Genomic DNA, 16859 nt, shown 5'->3' on the forward strand with positions numbered 1-16859 from the left:
ATTATTTAAAAATAATAATTTCTCACTGATTTTTTAGCGAATTTTATTTTATTGTAAAAAAAAATTTTTTAAGTATTTTTATGTCTTATTTCTCAGTTTTTGATCGTGAATGTATATTTTATTTGCAAAAAAACACCATATTCACACTAAATGAATCACGATAAACGCCTATTGATGACTAAAAAGTTAATTCTTGGATTAAATAATGATTTGACTGTTGAATTGGATTTCAGTAATATATGGAGATTATTTCGATATAAAAAAAACCAATGTGTGCCTAAAGATCATATGCTTAATTACCGATTTTCAATACTATTAAAAACTGGTCCTTTTGAATTTTATGGCATTGATTTTGCAAAAAAAGTCCACTTAAAATGTTAATAGATTTTGGTTCAATTAAATTGTGTTAAATAGGGTAATAACATCGTGAGTTTTTTAGGTGAAAAAAATTGATTGAACCCAATTCTAATCGATTCATAGAAGAGTTTATCAAAAATTTTCTAAAGCTACATACAGATTACAAAAGTTCAAGAAATAACATAAGCACACATCAATTAATATTTAAGTATACAAATATCAAATTTTATAATATTACAACAGATAGACTAATATAATTTTTTTTTTTTGTATATTAATTCTAATTGCTAGTAGACTATAAAAATTTTTCAAATTCTAAGGACACATTTTTATATTTTTTATTAATTTTTTTTTTAAGTATAACAATAGAAAAATATGTTTAGAAATAAGCTATATTTGAAATGAAGGCAAGATGTTTGCTTAAAAACTTTTCATTACTTATTTAAAAAAAATAAAACTTTTCATTTATAACAAATTTATTAAAATCATTTAAAATAAAATAAAAATAAAGGTATTATAAACGTTGAAATGGATATTAAAGTTGATGATGTTGTGGTACCACTGCTTTTACTTTCGGTTATTTGTAATTCACCCGTTCTTTTCTCTCCAGTTCCTAATTTTGCTGGTGAACCTGAAAAAATAGAAAAAATATTTTAGATTTAAAAGTTCTTTTGTATTTTGGTAGTTACTACTCTATTCTAGAGGTACGAACGTTTAATTCGCGTTCAATCTAAGACCTCGCATTCAACATACATAATAATTTGTTCAGGGCTAAATGTTTACCACAAAATTAAAAATTGTCGCATGGTAGCGCATGCGGTACATTGTCGGTAAAGCATGAATGTCCGTCTCTCTATACGTGAATTACTTTTCGCGCAATTAATTTTGTAATATGACAGTGTCGGACGACTGATATTTGAAGCAATAAATTGAAACGAAGGGAATGAAGTATCAGAGTCGTTGGCAAGCGAGAGATTTCAACAAATGTTTCTCTCTCCAAAGTCTGAAATCTGATATGTGATCTTTCAAATCACAAAATTGAGACAAGAAAAAAAATTAGGAAAGAACCGTAACCAAACTATTTCACTCTGTATAGGTAAAATTAATTAAAGTACAGTTGAAAAGAGTAATGGGTCCTTTGACTGTATATTGTCTATTTAGCTACCATCCTCCAAAATCAAACTGCGCGGATCTTCCAAAATTTCACATTTATGGCATGGGAGTGATGATTACGCCTAATGTTTGTATCTGAAGAAACACACAGAGTCGAGTTCAGAATATTTAGATTCGAAACTTCGCCTCGATACTGTAGGTTTAACAAGGAGGATTTTTGCATTGCGTTTAGAGTCACAGAATTTTAAAAATAATCAAATATGGGATGTTGGACATTTATAATTCAAAATGCGCATTAACATTAACAGAAGTTAGTAATAGTAATAATTTATAGAATAAAAAACCGGTATGACCTTAATTTGTTGCCTCGAGTATATTAATTAGCATTGTGATTGTAAAGTGTTAAGAATTTTAATATTTATTTTGTTTTATTTGTGATTTTTTTTTAAATATTATCATCACTTGCAGAGAATAAAAAATTTTTAGTTTAATTAAAATGGTATAGCTTGAAACTCAGCTTTATCAAGAGGACGGTATCTTTTCAAGTGGTCGTAATGTCTGCCCTAAGTTACAGCATATAACACTAACAATAATTATATGCTCTATTTCTAAAAATATATCATCAGAGAGATAGGCTGACAGATCTCTTAGAAAAGAGAATACAGAAAACTATTTGGAATTCGATTTGTTTTAATGGGTAATTTGACTGCAAGCAAAATTGTTTCAAAAATTTATATATTTTTTAGCGCCTTATTTAAAAATAGCAAGCAATAGGGTAAAGATGGGAAATAAAATATTCATATTTATGAATTGCAAAAAAAAAAAAAAAAAATTAATAATAAAAATAATAAAAATTAAAAAAAGGCGAAACTTACAATAAAAAGATAACCAAAACCATTTAACAATAGAATAACAACCATCACCAATAAAATAAAAAATAATGAATATTAAAAGAAAATATTATTTATATTTATTTATACTAAAAATTCTAGACAAGGTTCACAACTAAACTTAAAATTTAAAAAAACTTTCAATTTTGTCATAAAACACAGCCTTTTTTAATACGTTTAGCGTTTCCTTACTAATTGATTTGAATATCTCTACAGTAGTAGCGATTGTTCCTTTCTTTTTGCCTGAAACAATCAATAAATTTTTTCGATGTAGCTTCAATTAAGATATTACGTATCCCCATTAAACAAAAAGTGTTAGTAAATTATGTTAGATTTGGTTAATTTAAAAATGCAGGTATTTGGGAATTATAAGCTGTTTATTGTTGACAAAATTCGATCGAATATTTTTCAAAATATGTATTACCCCATGATTGGATTGTTTATTTTATTCATGAATGATTCGAGAAATATAACTTCCTAAAATACCTTCGATATCGATAAATTATAAAGAATTTCTATAGAAATGAAGAAAATTTTAAATTGATCTCTTTCGTTTTTGTATTACTATTTATAATATAATTTAAACGCTCAAATTATTTTTGTCAGCTTACACGCAATCCTCAAACGATTACGTTCCTTTTTGTGTATGGCTATTCAAATATTTTCTATAATATATGCAGGTTCAAAATATTTTAATTTTAAGTAATAATATGCTAATTCCATATAAAATTAATGATGAAGCAAGCTAATAATAAATATACCCTGTGTCATTGCCCTTAAAAAATTAGCCAGTTATTAATACAAAAATGCCATGCCGATGAAATATTTTAACAATCTTATTCAAGGTGATCCATTTCGAATGATTCAAATATCGCTTAAAATACGCCAAAAAGAAAAAAATGTTTAGAAATGGGTTCACAGAGATGGTTTCTTTCGAAAAGCCTACTAATTTAGGGATAAAAAGATAGAGAAGAGGCTACAACAAATAATGACGGTTTTGTTCAGTATGTCTCAGCCTGATTAAGAATTACATTTTCCAGCGATTCTGACTCATTCATTTAAAGTATTGACGTATTCAAAACGGTCATCCTCATTAAAAATTAATTAGAACCCACGCAAAAATCAATTTGAAATAAACACACATCAATAAATAATTTATGTAAAAGAATAACAAATTCTAACACCTAGAAACAATACGTCTATATAACGCTAACCCATATGAAGTAAATCGATTTGTTTTTTTAACTTTCTGGTCGAAATTTATTGTTTTCACCTCGCAAATGAAAATACAAAATTTAATAAACTTTTTACATTTTCAGAAGTCTACAATGTTTTAACATGCTTTAAAAAAACTACCCCTTTAGGGTTTTAATCGCCAGAATCTGAATAAAGCCGAAATTTTCACGGGTTTTTTCGATTTTTGGCAAAGTTGCGTTCGGCGCTCTAGGTCACAAACTTGGATTATTTATTAGGCCAGCATCTTAAACAAGTCTGTTAAAAATCAGAACTACTGGATTTGACATTAGCTATGATGTATAAAGTTACGTCGATAAATTTTGAAAGTCTTTACCTCGGAAAGTATTGGGTCTACAGAGTCCATTCTAGTCTCATGGTCATACAGAGAATTTACTTGCGTTCAGATATTTGTATGTAGAACTGTCAATTTTAGTGTTACTGCGATGAAATTTTTATGGTAAATAAATAACAACATAAGAATCTTAAAAATTCAATTGAGACAAAAAAGAGCGTAGGGACATTAACGCCCTTATTTAATCCAACTCCTCAATTGGCATAGAAAATAGAAGCCTGGCCTCTAAAAGTCATAATCACCATAGCTTGTTTGTTTTCTACCTTTTAAGGCAATAAATTATGAATATAATATAAATATTTATATGACGTAGGTAGGTAGGTTCACTCAATATAGTAAGTACTTAGTAAATAATGTGATATTTACATGACATGTGAAGTAAACTAAATTAAATTATGCTAGAAACATGACATACACAAAGCCATGATACGCAATACCTAACCATGTTCTAGATTCTAGAAAGTATACAATATTATTAATTCATCATATTATTTTATTCGAAAAGTTTTTTTTTTCTTTTGTTAAAAGTACGAATGTAATCAGATTAATAAATCAGTAACAAGTTTACTTTCGAACAAAAAAATAAAACTATTAGGTAATTCGAAGAAAATTAGCGGAAATTACATAGCTACAATAAAGTTTCATAAAAAACTATTCTATTAATCATTTCCTCGATCAAGAACAAACAGTTAATGAGCGTATATGACGTAGATACACTGAGTGGCATAAGATTTGACCTTTATCTTGAAATCAATCAATGATCGAGTTAAACACATTCAGAATTTGATATTTAGTGAAAAATTATATGACCCTAAGTTAAAGAAGTCTAAATAGGAATAAGCCACTATCAATAAGATTAAAATTGCGATTTCCAGCATGAATGCACTTGTCGACAGATTTAGCCTATTTTTTTAACAGGTTCAGAATTATGTAAGCTGTGAGATCCCGAAGTTATCCTATCTAAATGCGGCACTGAATTTCCTGTTGTCTGAAATGAACCGTTCTAACCGATACAACAAAAACCGACAATAAAAGTAATCAAATGGGCTGTGTTATCCATCTTTGTTCACAAGCTCGAACCGTTACACCCAATAAGCTTACGACCCCGAATGGAAATCATTGCAATATAGAGTAATCTCAAATATCATAATGATAGAGCGAAATACTATTTCCGTTTCGATATCGTTACTGTTAAATTATAGCATTTGACTAGAATATACCTAACAATGGACTTTGGAAAAATCCGAAAATTCCAGTATGAACTGTACTTATTTTTTTCCACAGGCGCTATAAACTTGTGCTCTAATAAAATTTCCATAAAGAATTTTTTTTCCCTATTTCCGAATGTTTTTACATATTCAAATATCTGGTTATCAAGAAGTTTAGTGACTAGTACAGTCTGCGGCTTCCAAAAAACCTTCTGACATTTGTGATGATTTATCAATTTTTTCCATACGTCAATATTTGTATCTAAAGAGAAAAAATTATTTAATTAATTTTTAAACACCCACATTATAAAACAGAAACAAGTACAAAAAATACATCTATCAGAATTTAGTAATCTTTTTGAATTACCTTGATAAAATTAAAAAAAAAAAATAAACATTGGGAAATCCAAAGTCATTGAATGATGTATTTTACCAATTTTTTTGTACTACAAATATTTTTTGTACTATTATTTATGAACAAACAGTTGCCTGTTTAACCGGTTTGATTTGTATCGGTTAGAGCTATTCATTATAGACAATAGGAAGAAATTCAGTGCCGGATTTAGGAATTTTATCGTTAAAATTTCGATAATTTTTTAAGAATTGATTCGATAATCAATTAATTAAGTAGATAACGACACTGTAAAGGGTTAAATAATGAACATAAATAAATAACAATAATAAGGTTTTGTGTGTATGTGTGTTTTTTTTTTTTTTTTTTTTTAATATTAATTAATGTCCTTGAACCTTTCTATAAAAGTTATTTAATATTTTAACATATCAAGTTAGGTTGTTCAAACTAAATTATTCATGTTTATAATGAACATGATGCTCATTTGTACACTGACGGAGACGGTTTCAGGCAAAAAAATTTAGCATTATATTTTACATCATAGAAAAGTCGATGTTTATTAAAAATATTTTGAAAAAATAATGCATGACTACTCGCCCACAATGATAATAAACAAAAAATATAAAATAACGAATTAATGATTTAAAAATTATTTGAAGTAAGGAGATTTCTTACAGACATTCTTATGTATAAAACAAAGAGAAATTGTATACATGAACCCAGCAAGTCAGATTCATCTCTTGAAGTTGTATGTTTTAGATTTTCCTGTGTTCAGCTAATGGACAAACAGAATAATCAAGAATGGCTACTTTAACTATATATATTATTTTTAAAATTAGACGAATATTTAATTAACCTTGAAATGAATAATGCAAAATATAATTATCAAAAACAAAAAATTTATTTAGAATGGTATTTGTATAGTTATGGTAAATTAAAATACCATCATCATTTTATATGTAACGTTGGCTATATTTATATTACTCCGGCCGCTCACTCGGTTTTCGTGGGCGAATGAGTTCCACGAAAACGATCTATGATTTTCGGAGTATTTTTTTCCGCTGAATCCCAAAATCAAGTAAATGCGACTAATTCGAGTACCAGTATCTAACTTTAAATGATCATATCTCCGGAAAAAATTAAGTAAGAGATGTCTGATAAAATGGTAAATATTTGTTTTTTGTAGGATAAAAATGACATATTCATATTTTTAGCCGGTGTAACTTCCTTTTAAACAATATTTAGATATTGCATTATACTTAAATTTAATGTTTATAACTTTAGCTTGAAAATGAGAGGCCACAAAGTTTCCTATTTTCATTAGAATTCGAGATATAAGCGAAAATGTTTAAGAGTGATTATTATTCTTGAATAATTCTTTCGAGGAGTTAATTTTAGAGAATAGAATTTTATCCGTTATCACAGCCGTTATCACAGTCCTGCACCATATTTCAAAAAAAAAAAAACGATTTGATTTTCGGATTCACAAGAAAAAATACACTGAAAACTATAGATCGTTTTGGTGGAACATAATCGGTCTCGAAAATTGGATCAGCGGCCGGAGTATATATGTTTTGCCAAATAGTAACTTTAGCAGTTATTATAAATAAGAATTTCATTATTTTATGTAGACATATTTCAATAATATTTTATAAATAGTTCAATACGTTATACCTTAATGTAAAGAAAACTACGAATGAACTTTTTTTTGGAAAGAAAAAGAAACGGATTATCTAATATTCTTTCCAAATAGTTTTTGTTAAAATAATATTGAAAGTAATTTCCTGACTCAATGAGAAACACATATTTATTATAATATAAAATATTTATTTTTATAAAAATTACTTGTTAATTGCAAAACCCAAGAAGAAGAAAATAAGTAAACCGTCGCGTGAAAAATGGAATTAAGTAATAAATTAAAACACTATCTATTCCAACTTATTATTTTCATTTACAACCAACCCACTTGCAATAAAATCAAATTCAATTAGAGTGTCATTTATCCTTTAAACTTAAAATTTTAAAAATTACATAAACATTCCGATAAAATTATCAAAATCCGGAAAAACTGAAGCAAGGGCAAATATTTCGAGATTTTTTTTATTTTTTGGCATGATCTAGTTGTTTGCTGAGGTCGAAAACTTGGATTTAATAATGCCTCTACATTGTAAATAACTTATAAAAAAAAACACGATTTGATACAACGTTCTAATTTAATTTGATTGGCCTAAGAATTTAAAAGAAATTGTTGAGCATGAAAAATTAAAATACATACTTTCAATTTCAACTTAACGTTTTCTTAATGGCCAAACTTCACGGCATACTCCTTTTTCATCCGGGAAATATCCAGGTGGACAATAATTTTTAGAATCTGCACCAAAATCAATGCTCTCAATTTCATCAGAATTGTTTTCTTCATCCGTAATAATATTTGTATCGACATCGTCCAACGATTCATTTAAATCAATCACAGGTTCCGTTTTCTTTGGACATGGCCATGGTGAATAAGTATAATCACAAATAATTTCCTGGCCATTCTCATTGTGTACGATTACATGCTTACAACACATGTAACTTTGAACAATCGCGATATTACATACAATTAGTAACAATGGTAACAACAATGTTAAACAGCGTAACGACAACATTTTAATTTAACTTTCAAAAATTGAATAATTAGAATTTTTAAGAGAAATCTTATTTAAAGGATTGAATTAATCCTTCAAATGAATTTTTATCAAAACAAAAATTTTGTTGTTCCGTGTAAATGCAATGACGTTTTTACGTGTTTACCACAAACAGGAAGCGTAGGCTAATCGTTGAGAGAATTTATCCAGAACTATTAAAAAATAAACCGCAATCTTTTATCGCTTATACAAGAGCATTTCCTAGTCATGTACTGCTTACTTATTTAATGCAGGTACATATGTTAGGGTGGTTATCAAATAGGTCCTTTGACCAATTTGCCTGTCTTTCCATGATTAGGTTTAGTAAAAATTTCCAGACCGTTTCTGAGGCAATTTGAAATTATTCTATTCGAAAAATACGAAATCTCTCTTTGTATTATTTTCAGATAAAAATTAATGAGAGTTGACGTGGGACACTCGTTGGGAGCTATGGTCTTTTCGCTTTAAATTATGAAAGAAGAAGTTTTAAACAAATCTTTTGACGTAGATAGATTTCGACCTTCCGCAAGAGAATCGAGCACCCTAACCACAAGGTCATTTCTTCGTTGAGAATACTATTAATATAACAAGATAATAAACTATAGGTCGGACATTTAATCCCGTCTAACTCCCATCCGCTAAATGCGCGATATGGTACATAGTTCCAACAGTTCCAAAAACACTCGCTGAGATAAATCGAATGCAAAACAGAGGTTTTGTAAAATTGATGTAGAATATACACCTACAACATTTTAATATAGCGATGAAGAAGAATAAGATAGCGAGGAATTTTGTTGACCTATATCAAAATTTCCTGACATTTTCAGATTTTCCTGCCTGGTCGATTTCCACCCAGAGATTTATAAACGATATATCCATGAAATTCAATAGCTTCTAAAAACTTAGAGAAATAAAATTTTTGATCAAATAACAAACTATAATTTCCCAATAGTTTTTAGCTATCATTTTCCCAGACACTCAGGTGTACACACATATCCAAGGACTAGATTTTCGAGAACCAAATGAATTTTCTTGAAAAAATTTGATCTTTTTTTTTTAATTTTCGTGTGCATTTATTGCGGTGAAATAACTGCAAAAATTACACAGTACCAGTTATTTGATGAATTTATATTTTTACCTAAACATTTATTATAAAGAGATAAACAAGTAATTCAAAAAAAAAATTACTTTTATGATTTTTAATTGTTTTAGTCCCGGTGCCAGTAAGCGTACATTGTTATTGATAAATACAGGTTCTTTCTTGTTTGACATAATTATGCTTAGCTTAGAAACTGGTTCTCTACGTCAGGCGTTCACAGTTTCTACTGCGCTAAGAAAATTTCTAACCAATTTTAACAGGAAAATGATGAACAACGAATGGAAAAATCATTTTGTATGACATGAAATTCAATTGTAATTTTTAAGCTTATCAGTACAATAAAAAAATTTCTGGCTCCGTGAAGCCGAACGCTCGGCTTACTAAATTTTTTGTAGAGAAAAACGAAAATTTGAGAATTCACCAATCGCAATGTACGCTGACGGGTACCTGGACTATTTCATGTTTTATTTACTTAGTTTACTTAGGTATTTATTTGCTTTATTTAATTTTAAAATCATTTCATTTTTATTTATTTATATTTGTAATTTTCGTTGAATGATGCCATGCCACAATAAATTAAGTAAATTCTGACACCATTTTATTTCATTTAATAATAATTATGATAATTTATAAACATAAATAATGTAGTAAAACTTAGTCAAGAACAATAATCAACAATTTTTTCTTTACTTCCACTGTCATTCAAGAATAAGGTAAAATAAAAATACATAAAAATACAATGTCCAGCCAACTCAGTGGTCGAGCGAATTAAATCGTTTTTAAAACATTCGACTACTGACTGGGAAGTTCCGAGTTTGAATCCAGGCATCGGCAAAAAGTTTAGAGCTTTTTCTGTTCTTGGGCAACCACAAATAGCTAATAAATTTTTCCAACGAGTGTGGTATATTTATTTTTCGCACGAAAACGATAATTGAAGTGTTACAAGTAAATTTAAGCGACATTTGGAGGTTTTCACACAGAAAAGAGATTTTTCCCACAAAAGTAGAAATAAATCAATATATTTTATACCAAATAAATAAATATTTATAAATATATTATTTTCAAGAAGTGTTTATAGTTGAGAAATTATTATTCTTAAAAAATTTTAGTACACGCGTCCGAAAAAAATACACTTATCTTGCGGTTTTTTTTAAAAATAAATGAATAAATTATTGAGAAACAAATCAAAGGTTAAAATTTTAAATTAAAAAATAAAAATGTGTTGGAAATTTTGGTACAATTAAAATTTTTAAGAATTGATTTATTCCAGAAAAATTCTTATCAAACAAATAATACTGTATCAAAGATGTTTTAATTATGTTATAAATGTGTTTACATAATTAACAGTTAATATTTCCAATAATTGATAAGAAACAGTGCAAAAACATGAATAATTTGAAAATAGATTATTTTAAAAATTTGTAGTAAAAATTTATTTATTGAATTTACAATATGTAACTTCTAAATTCAAATTGCAGAATAATAATTTAGGAATACACATTTTGATACGTCAGTGAAATTAGATATCCAATAAATATAATGTAATATCAATCAAAATTATAGTGCCTCCTGGAATTTCATTAAATATATTAGTCAACTTAATAAAACTTTCTTCTCTCTATCTCTTTTTCAAGGACTGTAGCAAGCCCTTACGCCTGGAACGATAGGCCATATATTTTGTACACATAAGTTTTGCAAAACAAGAGCGCTTCTGATTTCGACAGTTGCAGTTTTCAAATTTACTTCGAAAACAGTGTAAAGCATAGACAACTAATATAAACTAGTATAATATAAATCTATGGTGTAGAGAGTCATGACGTCTTGAATGACATTATGACTTGTCATACAATCATTTTTGTACATGAAAGTTGTAAGCAGTTTTAAGACAATCTTTATAAATCAAGTAACCTGCTTCGTTCAATAAAAATGCAAGCAACATTAATAGCGTTTAGCATGGCGTGACGTAACACTTTCTGATTGGTGTTTGTTATCACGTGACTAAATGCTAAATTTTACCGAATTTGTCTTCTAGAAATAATAATCATCATTATTTTATATTAAAAATAATTTTGTGTTTTGTTATCTACATATCATGGTCAATTTACATATCCGATTTATTCTAAGTGGACAAACGCGTATTACCATCCTCCGTATAAAGTGTCACATTGTGTACTCAGCCTTAGTCTTTGTGATAATCTACAAATTTTTGATAACCTCAGTTTTTGTTTTGAAATCATAATGGCGTCAAGATGACATCAGTCAACTGGGAAAATTTATTGTTATTACATTAAAACATTAGTTTAAAAAAATGTATTTTCTACCACAATTAATGAGTAATCAATAAGGAAAAATCGTTAATTTAATATGACCTTTATCGCAAAATGAATATAAAAAAGACTATGATAATTGTTCTAGAAATGCCTCGATTTTATTTTCTAAATTGTTTTTACTGATGAATAATGACATTAGCATAATAAGTGTTATCGTATTAAATAAATTGGCCAATAAAACGTGCAATACCCTAGTCATACATTTAGAATCCCGCTTAATTTAGCAATTTCTAGAGTTAAATCATTTAATAAACAGTATATGTATATAAATTTTTGCTAAGGCATATGAAGGTTAGCATGTTTCATATGTTTTTATTATTAATTTTTTTTAAATAAAAATGCCGGAAGCAATAGTTTTTATAAAATATAAATTGTGAAAGCCCATGAATAAAAATGACAACCTAAACATTGGATTATCCAACTAAAAGATTACACACAGACTTCCTTGTACGTAAAAAAATTGTAAAAATGGAAGAAGGGAAGATGTATAAGTAGAAGTTCTAAACAGTGACGGCGAATTTCTTTGTGTTGATTCTCTACCAAACAAGACAAAGCCAATTACATATAAAGAGATTTATTTTAGAGATGAAGTCGAGGTACTTCAGAAGCTAGGACGCATTTAAAAATCAAACTTGACTCGGAATGATTCCGATTTTTATATTTTTGAGTGAGTACATATTTGTTCCCCTGGCCGACTTTTTTACCTTCTTTAGAATCAAAGCCTACTTCAGTTTAATTGTCATATTATCTTACACGTAATTTACTAAACCAATATAAAATAAAAACAATATAAAATTAAAAAAAAAAAAAAACATTCAGGTAATTTCCAGAATAAAGTTATTGATTTTTCTATTTCTATGTTTATAAACAGTTAACCTATTCTACGTAAAATATTGCAAACAGTGTACTTAACAAAATGAGGGAAACCTTCCATGCAATTTATGTTGACGTAGGTAGGTTGTTTTTTGTAGTAAAAATAGAATTGACACTTGTTACACTTTAGTGTGACGAATGAAAATATAATGGTAGAAGAATTTTATTAATAAAAAAAAGTAAATGAATTCACACCTAAAACTCTTTTATATTCACATCGTTGTGTGTTCATATTGTTTCAAATAAAAAAGATAGTAAAGAATTTAAAACTATTTGGAAAGTTTATTATTTATTTAGCTGAATGACGTTATATTATTACACCATATATTGCAAATTTTAAGTTAATTATTGTTTTTTAAGTAGCCAAAATCAACATTTCAGTATCATTAAAAAAATTTTTGTTCCCAATCAGTACTGGGATATGACGTTCAAATTGTCGCGCTCTAAAAGAAACATCGTAAAACGTGCGGGTCAGAGACCGAACACGAAGCGCCATGTTAAGAACCACAACCAAAATAAATAGTCGAATAATCGAAGGACTTTGCGTGCCACTGCCTCTGCGTCATATTGCTACATAAAAAACCATGGCGACTAAAAGAAACGATGTAGTTTAGTAATTAGGGAGTCAGAGAATGCCGTAAAACACATCATAGGGAAGAAATGGAGACACTGGTCGCAGTCATTTCTCAGCAAGTTTGCTGATAAGCTTGTTTTCTTTCAATTAAATGCAATAGTTACATATTTTTAAGTCGCATTTCCTCCGAAAGCCGACAACTTTCGAAAAAATGGTTTAGATAAAAAATGTTAGTTTTTTTATGAGGATTAACTTTCTAATTTAAATTGTTATACCATCTCTTACAGTTTAAGATCTAAATTTGCTATTAAAGAAACCCGTAGAATTAGGTTCAATCCGATGTCAGAACATGATGTCTCCCATCAAACTCTGCAACTTTTGTTTAAGTTATTTTTTGATTGCTTAGCTACAAAACGAGATATTTAGGTTTTTGGATTAAAATGGCCCACCCTGTATAATAAACGTAATAAATTTAACTGGAGGATATTGTCCAATAATGGATAAAGCATCATTTTTGCATCTGCGAGACGGACATGTTAGAAATACAATTACATATCTGTATTATGAACCAAATCATCTCATCTATGCTTCGACGCTTGTACTTTAGCCTCAACCTAAGGAGGCTCCTCAAAAATTAGGGTTCATATAATATTAAAGCCTACTACTTGTCCGCCAAATACCAAAAAGGAAAGTTTTTTTAATTTATAACATTTTTCATGTCATATCAATGGATGAATAAAAATTATCAATGAGCATGCATTTTAAAATGCTACTACAAATTAAAATTAGAATTGATTATTTCCCAAAATTACTAATTTTTAAATTTTGTTAATTACAAAAAAATATACATTCAAACTGAACCACGAATAGCATAGAAAAGTTATTGTAAATAAAATTGATTTTGAAATATTCAATGTGAATAATTGAGTGCTTCTCTTTATGTAATTTATGGTCCAATTTGGCTAATAAATAAAACAAAAAAATTGCCCAAATCACCTGTTAGTAAAAAGCCCAAAAAACACAGACGAAATATTATTAATTTTCTAAATTACCGTTTTCAGCATTCACTGTCGCAGCATTTGTACTTGTAATAGTCGTATTATTTTTATCTGGATACCAAATGTCATAACATTCTTGTGGTACTGTTATATTTGGTGTTGTTTTTAAATTGACCGATACGTTGTAACAATAATCTTCCCAACCCCATAAATTGTAACAATCTTGTGGAATATCTTCTTTTTTCATTTTCTCACCACTTGCAGTTAAATTAGCACACAACGATTTCCAATATGATGGTGGATACCATAATTTATAACATTGTGGTGGAATAACCGTTGAATTATCAATTGTACCGTTTAATCGTACTTGTAATGATGTACAATAGGTTTCCCAATATGTTGGTGGATACCAGATATCGTTACATTCTTGAGGAATAAATGTTTCGTTTGCTACTGTACTGTTCACTTGTAAATACAATGCAAGATTCTGACAGAAACCGTTCCAATACTCTGGCGGAGGTTGTTTTACTTCAGGTGCTAATGGATGGAATATTGTATAACATTCAGGTGGCATTACTTCTGCCTTTTCATTTGTTATATTTTTACAATGGCTTTCCAATAATGCCGTTGCATTCACAATATCAAAGTTCACAGGTTGAAGTTTTGCATCAGGTATTTCTATTTTGCCAACACAGCCTTGTCCATTGCTACCCGGTGTACAAGGTATTGAAGCCGTACTGTTGCTTGGTAAAATCACTGTAGCATTGAATGTGTCTGGTGATTTACAATCAATATACATTTCACGGCCTGTCGGTGTTTTCTTTTCGGTAATGTTACATGGCACGTTATTTGGAGTAACAATGTAAGTGTCACCAGCTTTAATATCACTTGGATTTTGGACACGATCAGCATATCCTCTATCATATGATTGTGTATTTACACGATGTACATTGTAATTGTTATGATTTCTCACTAATTCCCATAATGCAACACCAGCAACAGCTCCACCAATACCGGACAATATATTTCCTCCAATTCCAGATGATTGACGTCCATATGAACTTCCCCCAAAGTAAGACGGTGAACCAAATCCGCCTCCTCCAAATCCACCTCCTCCATATCCACCGCCGCCATAACCTCCTCCATATCCACCACCGTATCCTCCACCATAATGTGGTTGGTAGCTTGGTGGATGGTAAGCGGGAGGAGTATAAGGTGGTGCATGATATGCTGGTGGATGATAGGCTGGAGGGTGATATGCTGGAGGTGGATGATAAGATGGGGATGCATGGTAAGCAGGGCTATTATATGCAGGTGGATGATTCATAGCTGGAGCATGGTATGATGGATTATATGGAGGTGGTGGTGGAGCATGTGAACCTTGTTGGTGTGTTTGATAAGCTGGTGGTCCTTGTGGATATTTGTTACCAGTTGGTGGTGGTTGGAATCCAATTGGTCTTTGATTCGTATTAACTGGAAGAGGTGGTGCGTTTGGAGCTGCATGACTTCCTCCAATATGTGATGGAGGTGGCACGACATGTCCAGCATGACTTCCTGTATTTGTATTATGAGGTAACGGGGGTGGAGGATAGGCATGACTTCCTTGTCCATATGATGACGGTGCTCCTACATGACCTGGTGGGGGTCGAATTCCACCAGGGCTACCGAAGCTTGAAGGATTTGAACCTATACCACCTGGAGGGGGGTATGGAGGTGCATGGCCAGGATTATATGCTGGTGGGCTACCAAAACTAGTTGGCGGCTTGTTCTGTACTGGATTATTATGTGATTGTCCAAAACTTGTTGGGGGCTGATTATGCGATGGATAATTGTGTGAAGGCTGTCCAAAACCTGTTGGTGCCTTATTAATCGTTGGATTACTGTGTGAAGGTTGTCCAACATGTGATGGTGATCCAACATGTGATGGTGATCCAACGTGTGATGATGGATGACTACTGGGTGGGCTATGTGAATCTGGACCGTAACTTAACCTTGTATTTTCATGGTTGCTTGAGGATGGTCGTGGTCTGGATGAACCACCACTATGTGTATTTCCTTTTGAACGTGATTTTGAGCGACCAAACGAAAATTTAACACAATCACTTGGACTAATTAAAAATGTTGAACATATTATTAAAATAAAATAAAAATAATAAAGAGTTTTGACGTTTGTATTAAACGCCATTTTTTTTAAAACAAAAACCAATAAATTTATTTTATTTATTTATTATTATACAAATTTTTATTTCAAAAACACCACCAGAGATAAAAAATATTTATAGTTTTGTATATTTATTTGAAAACTCTCACAATTCGAAAAATTTGATGCACACAAGACAAGACACTAAACTCAACTATACAAGTGGTATAGTAACAACTGACATTCAATGCTCTGTTTAATTCTTTTCATCTCTTCTCAGTTTGTTTAATATATTTCATGTTTACCTCTCTTCTTTGATATTGATTCAGCTGTTTGTTTCACTTCCACCCATGGTACGCAATACAATGTACTTTTTCTAATTCTATATTTTTCTTTGAAAGAATGATTCATGGTTATTTTTCAAATAGTTTTCTTTCCTTGTTTCGTATAAAAATATTACTCATTTTATTAATAACTCATGAATTTATTTTTTTCCTTTTTAATTATTTTAAAACAATAACATGAAACGTATCTGCTTCAGAGAGATATATGACGTCAGAAATGTTATAATTTTCAGACGTAAATACCTACTTTTTCATTTACGTTTATGTTACGTACGTAAATAAAAAAAGGTTTTCTTGCTAGTTTATCCATCATTCGCAGAATTTTTT

General features: G+C 29.6%; 1 protein-coding gene across 2 annotated transcripts; it reads right to left on the bottom strand.

Moving 5' to 3' along the window:
• Positions 1-689: 689 nt before the first annotated feature.
• LOC123296923 lies at positions 690-16271 on the bottom strand. Of its 2 annotated transcripts, none has more exons than XM_044878631.1 (2): positions 14103-16271; positions 690-988 (listed from the first exon to the last, which is right to left on the bottom strand). In XM_044878631.1, the coding sequence occupies exons 1-2, from the start codon at positions 16231-16233 to the stop codon at positions 843-845; spliced, it is 2277 nt and encodes a 758-aa protein (XP_044734566.1). In that variant the 5' UTR covers positions 16234-16271; the 3' UTR covers positions 690-842. The 2 variants fall into 2 exon arrangements, with proteins under 2 accessions (XP_044734566.1, XP_044734567.1); XM_044878632.1 differs by lacking the exon at positions 690-988 and adding an exon at positions 2467-2603.
• Between the last annotated feature and the right edge of the window lie 588 nt (positions 16272-16859).

This window comes from Chrysoperla carnea, chromosome 3 (genome assembly GCF_905475395.1).
Source record: "Chrysoperla carnea chromosome 3, inChrCarn1.1, whole genome shotgun sequence".
Taxonomy (NCBI): domain Eukaryota; kingdom Metazoa; phylum Arthropoda; class Insecta; order Neuroptera; family Chrysopidae; genus Chrysoperla; species Chrysoperla carnea.

Bases quoted from the DNA above. Each gene is read 5' to 3' on its own strand.
- LOC123296923 (XM_044878631.1), bottom strand. From the start codon at position 16,233: ATGGCGTTTAATACAAACGTCAAAACTCTTTATTATTTTTATTTTATT. The intron at 989-14,102 runs GTAATTTAGAAA...CTATTTTTTCAG, and splicing joins GACAGTGAATGCTGAAAACG to GTTCACCAGCAAAATTAGGA.